The sequence below is a fragment of the Nelumbo lutea genome, chromosome 4 (assembly GCF_056320005.1).
Source record: "Nelumbo lutea isolate HS-2025 chromosome 4, American lotus-T2T, whole genome shotgun sequence".
Taxonomy (NCBI): Eukaryota; Viridiplantae; Streptophyta; class Magnoliopsida; order Proteales; family Nelumbonaceae; genus Nelumbo; species Nelumbo lutea.
The window spans coordinates 6,795,521-6,810,613 of NC_142687.1; the positions used below are offsets into that span (position 1 = coordinate 6,795,521).

Consider the following 15,093-nt stretch of genomic DNA (forward strand, 5'->3'; position numbering starts at 1 on the left):
GGGCATTTTAGTCATAAAAATATGTTTAATAAGGCTGACTTGCCATTATGGGGGCAGCTTGGTCATGAAAATTGTATTTATATTGATGTGGACAATTTTTATCAATGTACTGATGGTGTTCTAACGGATGATGAGTTTTGAAAAATAAAAACTTACTAACATGAAGTTTCTTGGATGTTTTGAAATGTTGAAAAGTCATGGTGAATTTTAGACAATTTATAGTGCCCATTTGGGACTTGGGAGGGCTTTCACACAGCCTTTTCAAGCATTGCAAGGTAGGTTTTACATGGAAAGTCTAGAAGCTATGAATGGTGAAAAACCCAGAAAGCCAAAATATGCTTCAAAGCTGAAGTTGCTGGGACTCATACATAATTGTAAACAGAAAAAGTTTTTTTCTTGTAACTTTTAATAATACAGACATATGTATATATATTCCTCCTATTCTTCTTTCTTGCACATGTGTATATTTATTTTTAGTGCAATTTTCTTGAAGTACCCCAATGATATAGGAAATTGACTAACAATTGTCTTAAAGTATCCTTAAAGTTTTCTAACAATTGTCTAAAACCTCCCTTGCCATTAATTTTCTGTCACACTCCATTACATGTGACATCACCTGATTGATATACTTTCTAAAAATTCCTAAAATACACTTTCAAAAAAAATCCCAAATCCTTGCCTCTTCTATTCAAGAAAGTTGGGGTCACCAGAATGCCCACTCAAACATAACCCCAACTGTCTTGAATGGAAGAAGCAGGGATTTGGGACTGTTAAGTTTTTGTCAACGTTTAGATGGCTGATAAAGAAAATTAAATGACACTCAAAGGGTATTTGTGTCATTTTCAAATGTCACTTAATGACAGGTTAACTGCTGATTAATGACAGGTATTGGATTGTTAAGTTTTGAAAGTTCGGGTGCTGAATTATCGCATTTTAAAGTTAAGAACCAAAGTGGCACTAGGCACACAAAGTACATGGTACTAATGGGGAATTTTCCCTTAGAAATATAACAAGACAAAATTAAAACCCTAATTGTGTCTTCATTGTATCTCATAAATTCCATGTTTAATCTATAATAACACCATTATTTTGCTCTATCTAATAAAAAAATAGGGGGTCAGAGCTAGTTCACAAATATAGAGGAATGATAGTTCTTCTGTAGTATAAATTTCCAATTCGGAGATCAGATTCCCGCAGGTTGGAATAAAATTTGTTTGCAGGGTAGTTCTAAGTTTCCTTTCTCTTTTTATACCAAGTTATTCAGCAATAAATTAAAAAGACAACCAGCTATTTACAATAATAAGTAAATGACAACTAGTAAACAACACCAACAACAAGGTTTTTCACTGGAGAGTTTTTTGGAGCAGAGAAAACAAGCTGCTATTTTCAAGGTATTATTTCAAAATTGTCTTCACCATGTAGAACAAACAAGCAAGGTTGTAAAACAAAGAAACCATGCTTTTCTAAGGAAACCCTCAGAAGATGAAAGATTAGAGATAAAGAGACTAAGTCGACCGGCCTCTGATGCGAAGTTTCATGGCTCTGGATGCCATGGCTCTCAAGTTTGCTCTGGCTGAGGAAAGAGAGCTTCTTGGTTGCATATGATGGTGATAGGTGGTTCCCCTAAACGCCTCCATGAATTCTTCCCTCTGAAACCTAAAAGCCAATGCAGCATCCTCCTCATGATTAGGGCCTCCCTCCCTAGTAAAAGCCAATGCAGAACCATCATCCACTCGACCAGGAACTCTTCTTCGTCCTCTCACACTAATATCCAATACATCATCCAGTTCTTGACCAGTTACTCCTCTTCTTCTTCTCGCAGTGAAAGCCAATGCAGCATCCGCCTCTTCCTCCGGACTAGACACTTCTTCTCTTCTCGACGCACTAATTTCTCTGCTCATTCTGCTAGAAAGTGGGACAATTCGATTCCGTGTGTTACCCTTTCCAGGGCTCCGGCGCGCAGCTTCACGGCTGTTTAGGGCCCCTGTTGCTTTTCTTGCTTCAACTTCTGCTGGAAACAGAAGTTGTATGGTGTTCCAAAGAACCGTGTTCACTGTGCAGGATCGTCCATTTCTGCTAATTCAGAAGGAAAATTTTTATAAGTGTTTAACCAAATTCGGAAAGAAAATTTAATTGAGTTTCCTGCAAAGTCATACCCAATTAATTGCCTGCATTTTGGGCATCGCTTTCCACATTTATCAGCTGCAGATCTTAGACATTTCTTGCAAAAGCTGCGAGAAGAAGAAGAGCAAGAATACTTAAAAGGAGAACATTAATCAATCAAAGAGCAAGAAAATTATGCACTATTTGAATTGATTTTTCCTTTTACCTGTGACCACAAGGAGTGGTACTGGGTTCGAAGCAAATCTCAAGACAGATCTGTGAAGGAAAATAAACTTGGTTACCAAATGTATTTTGATCCACCCAAGTCGAAATCTAGAGCTGGACAACCAAGATTGAATTCCTTACCGCACAAGATAGCTCTTCCCTCAGTCTATCCATGCAAGGGAGAGATGAACGCGAAGAAGAAACATCAGATGCCTTTTCAGGCAAAGCAACTCCGTCCTCTTCTCTCTTTTTCTCTTCGATCACTTGAACTTTTGACTCCATCTTCTTCGCTGCGTCTTCTGCAGATTAATCACACAGAAAAGAAGACCCCAAAAGCGTGAGCAAGCAAAACCTCATAAATACAAAATAGAACACAGAATCTCAATTGTTAAATTAAAAAAAAAAAATTGAAGAGAAATTTTTGAAATGAAGATAAAAGGGATACATTACCTTCTCCTGTAGTCTCCTCATCATCAAGGTTAAGAACAACAATAGGAATTGAAGCAGGATTTCGTCTCTGAGCTCTGCGTTTTCTGAGAAACTGGGAAAATCAACTAAAGATCTATCTAAAGGGGGAAAATGAGAAAAAGGATGGAAAAGGAAAAGAAAAAGCAAGGGCTTACCTTCTCGAACTGGTTTGTGGAGACTTAAACTGCAAATGGGCGCGTTTCTTCTCTTTGGATTCTCTGTCTGGCGTGTCTTCGACAATGAGAGTGGCCAATAGAAGTGCTTCTTCGTCCCAACCGGCCATCGCCGCCACGGTTCGGAATCTGGGACTCATGATGCTTTCTAGGTTTCCCAAGTTTTCGACATCTACGAGTTCTTTTGTTGGGACTTCTGCGTTTGGCGGGCTCTCATTGTCTTCCGTAGTCATTCTTTGTTTCTTCTTAACTTGTGCAAGGTAGAAGCAGAGTATGGGTCGGAAGTCGGACAGAGGGAAGACCGGAAGAGTGAAATTTCTCAGCAACGGTCGATATTTTTGAATTGGGTATTGCTATCTTTTCCCATCGACTGTAACGGTTATAATATCGGAGTACGGGAGGATACAAAGGACTGGGGATTATTTAAAATGCGGTAGACCCAGATCTACTATCGTTTATAACCAGATCTCCTGCAAGCAAAAGCTCGTAAACGTTGACGTGGCATTCAGCCGCAGATTGGGAATATCTCGCGATAAGAAGATGTTCCAAACGTGTGGCTGGATTCGTATGTTTTCAAAGAGTGTGCAGAATTGGAATTTCGTCACGGGTCTTCAGATTTAAACGGGCCAACTTTTAATGCAGCAGTGAATCCTCCGTCACACTGTCCTCACAAGTTACAGTCATTCTCCATAAGTATGAGAGAGATCCCTAGTGTACAGTTGCAAGTGGCTGTGAGTACAGTGTGAGCATGTTTTGTAAGGATTGAATATGATCTCTACACCAGTGCATTGCACAGATCCATCACAAACGGGTCCTATTAAACCCGATCTACTCGCCTTCTTCACCCGCATGTTCTGAAAGGAGATTTTAAAGGCGTTTTCGGATCCTGTTGTGACTTTCCATTGTAAAATAGACAGAACTTGTCCCAATGTAAAATACTAAAATCTAATCTCATAGAAAACAGAAACATTTTGATCTCATAAAAAAATCTAGAAATTTCATGAAGAGAAGTATCTGATGCAAGAAAAAAATGAATTCGTTATGATATTAACTTAGGATAATATAGATGGTTTATATTGCTATCGGTTCACATCTGTTATATTATGCTTGTACACGTGGCAAGAAAAAACAGCTGGCGTAACTAATTTTGATGTCCCAACAGCAGTTGTCTCAACTAATCTTGATATTCCAACATCCACTCCCCCCCCCCCACCCTTCAAGTTGGTGCATCTCTAATGCCTAACTTGGATAAATGTGTGAGAAAACGATAAGTTGGAATAACCTTGGTGAATATGTGAGCAGATTGAGAGATGCTTGACATGTGAGCAATGATTAAGCCCCCATATTGGATCAAATTCCGAATGAAGTGACAATCAATTTCTATGTGCTTTGTGTGCTCATGAAAGATTAGATTTGTTGTAATATGAAGAGCAACTTTATTATCACAATGGAGGGTTGGAGGTTAGACTAGAGAAATAGTGAATTGAGCAAGTATTCTACGTAGCCAAACGAGTTCAAAGGTAGCAACAGCCATGGATTTGTATTCATCCTATGTTGATGAGCAGAAAACCGTGTGTTGTTTCTTTGTTTTCGAAGAAAGAGGTGAGTCACCGAGCAATGTGAGATATCCTGTAGTGGAACGACAAGTAAGAGGACAACTGGCCTAATCCGAGTCATAGAAACCATGCAACTGAAATATGTTCATGACAAAGAAGATGCTAGCAGAGAGGGAGCCTTAAATGTAGCGAACAACTCTTAGAGCAGCATTAAAATGCTCTTGGCGAGGGGCATGCATGAACTAGCTTAAGCAAATTAACAACAAAGCAAATACCTGGGTGGACTGTCATAAGGTATATAAGCTAACCCACAAGACGACGCTATTGTGCTACATCAGAGCATGGAGGGCTCAAATCATCAACGGAGTGATTTTGTTGTTCCATGGGAGTAAACTTGGTTTGCAGTCTTGAAGTCTTGTGGCATGCACAATGTCTAGAGCATATTTGTGCTGACCGAGGAAAATGCCAGAAGCAAAGCAAGTGACTTTAAGGCCTAAGAAGAAATGCAAGAGCCCAAGATCCTTTAATCCAAATTGTTCAACAATATACCTTTTGAGAGATATGACTGGTCCTAGTCATCACCGGTGATGATGACATCATCCACATACACAAGAACAACAACAAAAGAGGTATCGAAGCATGCAATAAAAAGGGAATAATCATTGGAAGATTGTTTGAACCCCAAGGATGTGAGGGCATGTGTAAACTTAACAAACCACATGCTGAAAGCTTGCTTAAGGTCATACAAAGATTTCTAAAACTTGCAAACATGTGTTGAGTCTATAGTCTCAAAACCTTGGGATACTGTCATGTAGATCTCTTCGTTAAGGTCTCCAAGAAGGAAGGCATTGTTGACATCTAGTTGGTGAAGATCCCAACCTTTAATGGTAGCTACGACAAGGAAGCAACGAACAATGGCAATTTTGCAACTAGAGAAAAAGTGTCATGGTAATTAAAGCCTTTAACCTGTGTGTAGCCTTTTGCAACAAGTCGCACTTTGAAGCTCTCACTAGAACCATTTGCCTTATATTTAATTTTGTATACCCATTTTGAACCAATGGGATGCTTGTTGGGAGGGAGGGGCACAACAGTCCAAGTGTTATTTCCCAAGAGCAAAAATTTGATCTGCTATAGCTTTCCACCAACAGGGATCTTGGGCAATTTGGGAATAGGTTTTGGGCTCAACCTCTAAAGTAGCATGGTTGGATTGTGAAGTTGAATGAGGTAATTTGTAAATGTAATCATTAAGGCAAGCAAGGATGGTGGTTTGGCAACAAGGTCGCTAAAGGTGACCATGAGTAATGGGTTGAACTGAATCTATAACTTTGGTGGGTTGGTCCACATTATTAGTAGTGGTGGGATGAATGGTACAAGTGGTTGTGTTCTCATGATAAGGGCCATGTGTATTGGGGTAGTCACAATCATCAGATGGATCTAGAGGTAGAGGTACCACAATGGAAGAATTGGGCTAGCAGGTAGTGAGCCATCTTGAAAAGGGAACTAATCTTCATAAAATACAATGTCTCAACTTGTGAAGATGTGTTAGGTTTCAAGGCCGTGTACCGGATAATCTTTTTGGCCATGTGGGTAGCCCATAAATATGCAAGGTTCAATTCTAGGAGCAAATTTTTCCAAGGGACATGGGATGACTTGAACATAACATATGCAATCGAACACCTTCAAATGGTCATAAGACATTTTTTTTGTGAAATAACATTTCATAGGGAGAAACATTAGATAGCAAAGGTGTCGGTAGCAAATTGATTATGTAAACTGTATTGAGGAGGCACTCTCCCCATAATGAAATAGGCAAAGAAGCTTGGAAAGACAAAGCTTGGGCCACTTATAATATATGGTGATGCTTTCTTTCCGCTACTCCATTTTGTTGGGGTGTAGCAACACATGAGGTCTGCTGTATATTTCCTTCATTCACGAAAAATTGTTGAACAGGCCCGGAGAAGAATTCAGGCCCATTGTCTGAATGTATTTGCTTGGCAGATGCATTAAATTGGTGAGCAACCATTGTGTAGAAAGCCATGAGATAAGTGATAGCCTTAGATTTATTCCTTAACAAGTAAACGCAGGTACATCGTGTATGATCGTCTACAATAGTAAGGAAATAATGTACACTAGAGTGTAAGTTATATATATATATATATATATATATATATATATAACCACCCCAAATGTCACAGTGAATTAAAAAATTGAACATTACAATAGGTAGTACTAATGGGAAAAGGAAAACGAGCATGTTTTGCTCTATGACAGGTATCACAACATTTGTCTAAGCCGGAGGTAGATATGCCAGGCATAAGGTTCATACTGGCTCGAGAGGCGTGGCTTAAACGCTTGTGCCAAAGTTTAGAAGTGATGAAGGCAATAGAGAAGTTAAAAGCTAATGGTGGTGTGATGGAGTGGAAGACGAAGTGATACAAACCATGGCGAAGTTCACCCATCCCAATCACAATGTTGGAGCTCAGGTCCTAAAGAGTGCAAGAAGAAGCAAGGAACATAGTTGTTGTGTGATTTTACTAACATATAGAGATTGCAATGAAAATTAGGTACGAATAGAATATCGTGTAGAATGTAGGAATTCACTACAATGGAACCTTAAAGAGGTGCATGAGTGACAGATCCACTGGGTAATAGAATGGGTGTGTGAATAGGTTTAGAATTATAAAACAAAGAAGGTGAGGATATCATGAGGTCAGATGCATCACTATCCACGATCCATTCGATAGGAGGTGTTGAGTGCTTACCAATAATGACATTTGCAGTGGAATCAAATGATTCTCGATTCAACATGGAAATGAGTTGTGAATACTGGTGCATGGTTAGTCCTGCAATTGGAGAAGTCTTATTGTTAGATGCAACATATTTGTTATTGGTAGAGGCACAAGATGTTGACCTGTCAGTCTTAGAAGAATTGTTTTGTTGTGTTTTATTAGTTCGACGACGATTCCAGTTGGCAAGATAGCCATGGAGAGCATAGCACCGGTCTTTGGTGTGACTAGTGCATTTGTAGTGGTCACATTTGAATTTTGATTAAGGATTGGCATTCTTGGAAGTATATGCTACTAGATCTGCTGCTTCTGGTTGCAATACACGAGGAGAAATCACCGACTGATGTCCCTCTTCTTGAGTGATAAGGGCATAAGCCTTGTTGAGGGAATGTAGTGGTTTAGATCCGAGAATATTGGATTGGATGGCATAAAAAGAATCATTGAGTCCCATGAGAGACTGATGTAGTTTCTCTCTTTCTCGTTCTACTGCAAAGGCTTTGGCTGCTCCACAAATACACTGAATATTCTATGAGAGAGCTGAGTTCATCCTACAGTCTTTAGTTTAGTGAAGTGCACAATTACCGATGATTCACCTTGTCGAAGGAGAGCAATGTCTTGCTTCAATTAGTGGAAACGAGGGATATTGCCCTTAGAAAAATGTCCTTGAAGCTCCTTCCAAATATCAGCAGTAAATTCGATGAAGGCCACACTTTCATATATTTCTTTACTCAGTGAAATGAAAATCCATGCAACTACCATGGAGTTGCATTTGATCCAAGCATTCAAATATAGATTGTTAGAAGCTAGCTGTGTCAAAGACCCATTGACAAATATGAGTTTATTCTTTGCCCTGAGAGCATGTCATGCCTCGCTACCACATCGAGAAGCTATCTCTGGTGAGCGAACATGAAACCAGGATAGCTCCTGGAATATCAGATGGATGCGAGAAGTATGGGGAATTCATCGTGATCTCCATTATGAACTTGTGATGATAGGGAAAATAGAGAACTTGTTGTTTTCGGTGAAGACAAGGAAAAATAGGCAACACAAGAAAGAGGAACAAAGCAGCTCTGGTACAGAATTGTTTCGATGAAGATCTTACAGGAGACCAAGAAAAGCAACACGACAAGATCCTCAGAGGAGGGCAGAAAATAGAGCAATCTTCGATGCAGAGCAGCTCCAGTGCGAAAATTTGGAGTAGAAAGCTAAGAAAACCGATGCAAGTATTCCTGGAGGAGGGCAGAAAACAGATTAGCTCCAACGCAGAAACTCTAGTGCAAAACTTTGGAGCAAAGCACACAGTGGGCAGAGAAGTTATCGCTCTGATACCATGAAGACAAGTATCAGATGCAGGAAAAAAAATGAATTTGTTATGTTACTAACTTGGGATAATATAGATGGTTTATATAGCCATTGATTCACATCTGTTATACCAATCTTGTACACATGGCAAGAAAAAATTGGTGGCATAACTAATCTTGATATCTCAACAACAGTTGTCTCAACTAATCTTGATATTCCAACATTTCAAAGTTAAAAAATTTATAGAAAATAATTTGGTCAGGACTCGATGCTTTCTGACTTCTGAGGGATTCTGAAACTACTGCCCACAAGGTATTGCAAATTCAGATATGTTATTTACAGAGTTCACCTCACAGCACATTGTAACCATGCATTGGGAGAGTCTGGATCTGCTCCTCACAGAGCACATCTCACACAGACCTCATTGCTCCATCCCACTATGTATTGAGAACATCTCCCATACTTTGTGTTATTATTCATTGGGAGATGTTCTTAATACATGGTAGGATGGGGCTATGAGGTGCGTTCTATGTGGAGCAGATCCCAATTTGCATTAGGGATATCTTCCCATAAACGACAATATAAAATATGGAAGATATTCACAATGTGTGACTATAAGTACCATAAGGTTGGTATAAGTCACACTATGTGAGGAGCAAATCTAGACTTTTAAGACACTATGGCTACCACAAGTTGAGGTTTCAGTACATCTCGCTATCTCAGTTGCTATATAGGGTTTGGGTCAACATACTATGGTTCTAAACATCATCATCATTTAAAGTTTAAAAAAAATTGAGAAAATTCCTAATCGGTACCCTATACATTAAAGGTTGTGTCAAGTCTAGGGGTGTCAACGGTATTCGAAATGGTATTTGAAAATATGATTTTGAATTCAAGATTCGACATAATCGAATCGAATTTGGGTATGACCTGATTCGATTTGATAAATATCCAAATTCGATCGATTATTTAATTTTTATATATAATATATAAAATTTTTAAATGTTTATATATAATAATTAAATTATATAAATAATTTATATATTTATATACTTTATATAAATAAAATATTTATTTTATATATTTATTAATTACCTAAATTAATTAATTAGTCGAATTCAAATCAAATCGAATATTTGAATATTTAATCGGATTCAAATTCAAATATTAATTTTCGATATCCGTTAGATATCGAATTGAATTTGGATATCAAAATTTTTAATTGGATCTGAATTCGGATGTTGCCTGATCCGATTCGAATCCGAATTCAATCCATTTACACCCCTAGTCAAGTCAATCCCCGAACTTCAAAATTCAAAACATGTCTCTGTAGTACTTTGAACTTTCAAATTGTGCCTAATAGGTCCCTATCCGTTAATAGACATTAATAGAAAAATACCCATTAGGTGTCATTTAATTTTCTTTATTTGCCACTTCCACATAAACCAATTCAAGAGTTGAGCAACTTGAAATGGTAGCGCTTCAGATGCAGCAACTATGGCGAAGAATCGTCGCATTCGTTAGTGTTGAGTTCCTGGAGTCTTGAGTCTTCTTTTGCACATCCAAGTATTAGATTCCTATTTCATCCATATCTGACAATGGGAAGCACAAAAATGCACCAAGTCCTACAAACTCAGCAAGTTATTATGTGGATGACGAAAATATGTAAACATTCGCTCTCAATTTCTCGATTGAGATTACCAAGTTTTCATATTTTTTCCTCGTGTCCACGTTACGACTTCTGAAAAGCTCATCAGTGATTAATAAGGTCTGGATGGCCATCATCTCATGTGCAATCCCAACGTGTTTGGTCCTATAACAGACCTTAACACTCAAACGAAATGGGTAAGATGGTAAAAAAATACCATAAAAGGTAACTTTTCCATTTTAAAATTATTTAATGCACACCTGATATCATGTGATGGTATTATCGGGAAGTTTGGGGGACTGACTTGACACAACCTCCAAAGTTCGAGGCATTGATAAGTAAACAATTATATGAATTAGCTAGATAAATCTTGTTTCATTGTCTTGTTCTCTACTCTATAATGTCGTCTAGTTTATCATTTTTGAATTAATGCCTCATGAGGATGAGGCCAATTTCATTATCAAGGTTTATCCTCTTATAGCAGTTTTTACTTTTTAAGGGGTTACTTAAAAAATGGGAGCTAGGACGGCTTAATATTACAAACAACTCCTATACAGTGATTAAGGGATTTGGATGAGATAAGCACAAAATTGTAAACACATTTAATGAATACTTGAAATTTTTTTTGACACCTGTCCCTTAAAATACCCTCGCCCACCCTTAAAAAAAATTAATACCCATTTTTAACGGTTATTAAAATATTTATCAAATATTCATTTAACGTAATTACTTTATGCGCCACTATATTTCTGATAGTTGTGGCCTACGCATTCATAACTTGACAATAGACATGACACTAAATACAACATAATGGTGAGGTAGGATTCATGTAGCTGAGGTGAGGATTAGGTGTCTTGATTTGTAGAATTGACAGCAACAATCGTGAATCGTCCAACCAAAAGGAAAGACGGCAAGAGTTGAATGGAATGAAATTATTTGCAATTTGACATTATCTTCATTTTGTTGACTTTTGAATTTTGGGGTTTCCTCTAATTCTTTCCTATTTATGCTTGAAACTTGAAATCAAAGCATGATTTATTGGAAAGATTATTAGAGAGAAGAAGAACTAGAAAAAATGGTCGACTGACTGTATGCTTCTTGATATAAAAAAAAACAAAAGAATGAATCAAACTATGTATGTATATATCTCTCTCTCTAAAAAAACAACGCGAGCTATCTCTCTGTTTCCTCTTATTAGTTATCTATCTGCCGTCTTTACTTTCTTCAATCAACGATCTATCATTTTGTTCCTGCCAGGGGAGGATGCCAGTGTGAGGGTCGGCCATGACCCGTAACACCCAATCCCTCAGCCCAGTGTCCATCACCTGACAAAACCGATTCGACCAATCCCGGGGCTCAACCGCCTTTGTACCCAAACCCGGTGCCCGATCTTTGGACCCCACATTCTCCTTGACACGCCAATCAGCTACGTAGGTGGCAACCCTCCTATAGAACTTCTCCTTGAACACCTCCCACACTTGATACTTGTAGTGATTAATCACCATCACTCCTCTCTCCACGTCCACGTACTTGAACCCTTTCCTCAGATGAAAATGGTGCACCACATTTATCAGCGTTGAATTCAACGCTTCCGGCCTCACTATACTCTTGTGCCGCTCCGGGGCACCCATCCGACACGTATACCCGACGGTAACCCCTTTCTCAGGAACACGTTTCAGCCCCGATGGACCGAAGCTATGACATGAGATCCGTATCTCCCCAACCTGGCCATGGTCCGAGTAGTAAGACCCGGATTGGTTCCTCACAACATCGTGCAAATACAGACCGGACGGCATGTATAAGAACTCGTCCACGTCAATGAACCCGACCCACTTGCACGACTCCCGTGCCCGCATTGCACAATGCGCAAAACCCGCTTCCTGGGTCTTGATCCACGGCCATGCATGCCGGGTCATGTTGTAACCGGAGCCTTTCAACATCTCGATCATCCTGTGGATGTCATCATCGCTGTTGTTGTCGTAAATGAACCAACGTTGAACGCCGATCCGGCCATGGTACATGACCCACTCTTGCAGGAATCTCGCTTGGTTGCGCAACATGGTGCACACACACATCTCATACTTTCCTGCATCCGATTCGACCGCTTCCGGATGGGCCACCGAGTTTAAGATGCGCCCGCCTTTGACCCGAATGGAGACCTTCATAGAGTTATTAGGGTTATGTGGGCCGTTCAGTACACTGAGAGGGGTCTTACACCGTACGATTTCCTGAGCAACGGATATAACGTCCGACCTCAAGAGGTGCTTCGTACTGTTGAAATCCCCATCGTACACGCACTCGAATCTCGAGGGATCGGAGAGCCTATTGGGCCGCAAGTTTAAACCTTTAACGAAGACGATGGTGGTGTTGTCTCGATCGAGCAACGCTTCGTATACCAGGGAATCCCAGCGGTGGACGGAACCTGCAGGAAGATGGCCACCGTTGGATTTTAAGGCAAGAGAAACGGTAAAGCTACGCTGTTCAAAGGGGCACCGTACGATTTCGTAATCGGGACGCTGGCGGTCTAACCGGAGCGGCGGAAGCTTCCGGAGGGGATGAGAGGAATTTGGCGGGGTGTAAACACAGTCAAGGTCCTCTTTAGTTAATAAGGAAGCCGAAGATGGAGGGTACTTTAGGAAAATTAGGATTTGATCTGGGAAGAAGACCGTTTCTTTAATCTCGATGGCGGGAGGGAGGGAAGAGTCTCCGGAGATGGCTTCCATGGCCGGATTCCGCCAGGCGGAAATCAGAACTGGATGGAACGACTCTGTTGCAATTAAAACACGCAAGTCAGAAGCCAGTGATTGTTATTCAGAGGAAAAATAAAATTGTTTAAGATAAACAGAAAGCAGAAGATTCATCGGGAACCCATCACATGATAATAGAAATACAGAACAAACCGTATCTATGGGACCTCCGTATTTGGAAAAGAAACCATTAAAATAGTTCATAGATTGGAAGAAAGAAAGCACGAAAAAAAGAAGATTTAAATTGAAGTAGCGAATTATTTGAATAGACGAAAATCCCCACAAGAAAAACAGAGCAATTTACCTCCGAAGCGACGAAAAGTAGAGAAGGTGAGGCCTGTGAAGAGCACGCAGGACAAAACCATGAAGAGAGCGCACCAGAAGGACGTGCTCCATGGCACCACCTCTCGTTTCCGGCGGTCCTTCATTTCTGTTTTACAGTAGCGATCGTCGAGAGACGCAGAGTTGCATAAACTCCTCCCTCTGCAGCAAATTCATGGGGTTTCCTCTTCTAGCAGGGAAAAAACAAAAACAAAGCGCCTGCGCCCAGAGTATAAAGCAGGGTCGATGATACTGACAGTTCTGGACTTTGGAGAGAATAATAGTTAAGGAGGAGGGTAGAGGAAGAGACGGCTACCTGCAACTTAAACCGGTCGTGTGGGTTTAGTTGTGGTGGTGGTTAGATTTCGGTGCACCTTCATATACCGATCGGGTCAAATGACCCGGACCGAATTGATTCATTTAATCACTAAATACAGATGATGAGTGGATCGGATGCCATTGGCTCCATATACTTGCCTTGACACTTGTAAAGCTTCTTTCGTCATTGGAAAAAAAAAAAACAGAAGAAAGAAGGGAGAATTCCGATTACGTATGGCTATGATCTTGGAAAAAAGATAAAGTGGTTGCTTTCATCAATAAAGAGATTATTCTCTTCCTCTTCAGTCTTCAGTCTTTAATCTTCAGTTGCAACTTATCCGAGCTAATAATCCACTTCGCTTTTAGAAGAAGGATCTAACTTTGCTTGGTCCATCTAGTTTTCCGCTCCGATCACTCTCATCTCATATTGACTTTACGAGTTAAGGTCTAGCTTAAAACAGTTAGATAAAACATGGATTCGACTACTCAATCCCTGCTTTTGCACTACTTTTACAGAACATGCAATGGATTTATAAGAGGATTGATTTAGGGAGACCCTGTCTTTGATTATCGAGGCATATCCCTTGCTCATCGCCAGGAAGTATTCATCGAATTGATTCTTGCGTTACGTTTTGTTCCTACTTTCTATTATTGTCTTTCTGTGTGTATATTTCGTCTTTTCAGCACTAACAAATAAAAAGAAGAGTTTTGTGGCGTGAACTAGAATCAACTCTGCTTATTTATTATAATAATAATAATATATATATGTTTTCAATTATTTAGATTTTATGGATAGGGTTACTTAGAGTTACAAAAGTGTGGAGAGAGAAAATAAAATGGAATAAAATTTTGGGATGCCCACACTTGCAGTGAGGGTGTTTATGACAACTGTCATTAGGCACTACATCAACAAAGTGCCAATTAAATGTTTACCCGTTTCATGAAGCTCCAAAATGAAGCTTCTCCCGATTATGTATAAATGCAATTAATGAGGAATTTGCTGATGGAGTGCCTATGTGGCACCGTTTATTCAATAAATGTAAATGGAACTAAATACATACTAAGTCATTACATGTGTTTTAAGTGAGACCAAAGCTGCACTAGTAGATGGTTGTGTTGGGGGGCTGTTTTTCACGAATAATAACAAAACAACATACATTTGTTCGGTTTGGTTCTATGACAGAATCTAAAACCTACTCTATAGGGGTCAGTTCTAGGCTATTGGAATGGGAGCCTATCTTATGAAAGTCGGTTCTGGTCTTGACAGTTCTAGGGTCAATTCCAGGGTCTACCGGTGGAATATGTTCTTTGTTTACTCTCCCCCTTCAAAAAATAAAAGAAGAAAAAAAATGAAACATGTTCTTTAAAAACTTGGTTTTCAATAAATATATATAACATATAGTTTAAAACTTATATTATCTTTATTTTTTAAATTGAGTAATTCAA

The 15,093-nt window shown here is 39.4% G+C and overlaps 1 protein-coding gene across 1 annotated transcript; it reads right to left on the reverse strand.

The window, feature by feature from the left end:
* Positions 1-1,406: 1,406 nt before the first annotated feature.
* Positions 1,407-13,581, reverse strand: LOC148853632 (glycosyltransferase family 92 protein RCOM_0530710-like). Its single transcript, XM_088983394.1, has 10 exons — positions 13,313-13,581; positions 11,472-13,028; positions 7,288-7,368; positions 3,432-3,526; positions 2,952-3,322; positions 2,779-2,861; positions 2,470-2,627; positions 2,330-2,379; positions 2,157-2,231; positions 1,407-2,073 (listed from the first exon to the last, which is right to left on the reverse strand). Exons 1-10 carry the CDS (start codon positions 13,434-13,436, stop codon positions 1,506-1,508), a joined length of 3,162 nt encoding a protein of 1,053 aa, XP_088839520.1. The 5' UTR covers positions 13,437-13,581; the 3' UTR covers positions 1,407-1,505.
* Positions 13,582-15,093: the final 1,512 nt, after the last annotated feature.

What these genes read in the sequence shown, in the direction of transcription:
- LOC148853632 (XM_088983394.1), bottom strand. Translation starts at nt 13,436, where the DNA reads ATGAAGGACCGCCGGAAACGAGAGGTGGTGCCATGGAGCACGTCCTTC. An exon ending in CCACAAACCAGTTCGAGAAG is followed by an intron (nt 2,862 to 2,951) that starts GTAAGCCCTTGC and finishes CCAGTTTCTCAG; the next exon opens with AAAACGCAGAGCTCAGAGAC. An exon ending in AAATGCAGGCAATTAATTGG is followed by an intron (nt 2,074 to 2,156) that starts GTATGACTTTGC and finishes CTGAATTAGCAG; the next exon opens with AAATGGACGATCCTGCACAG.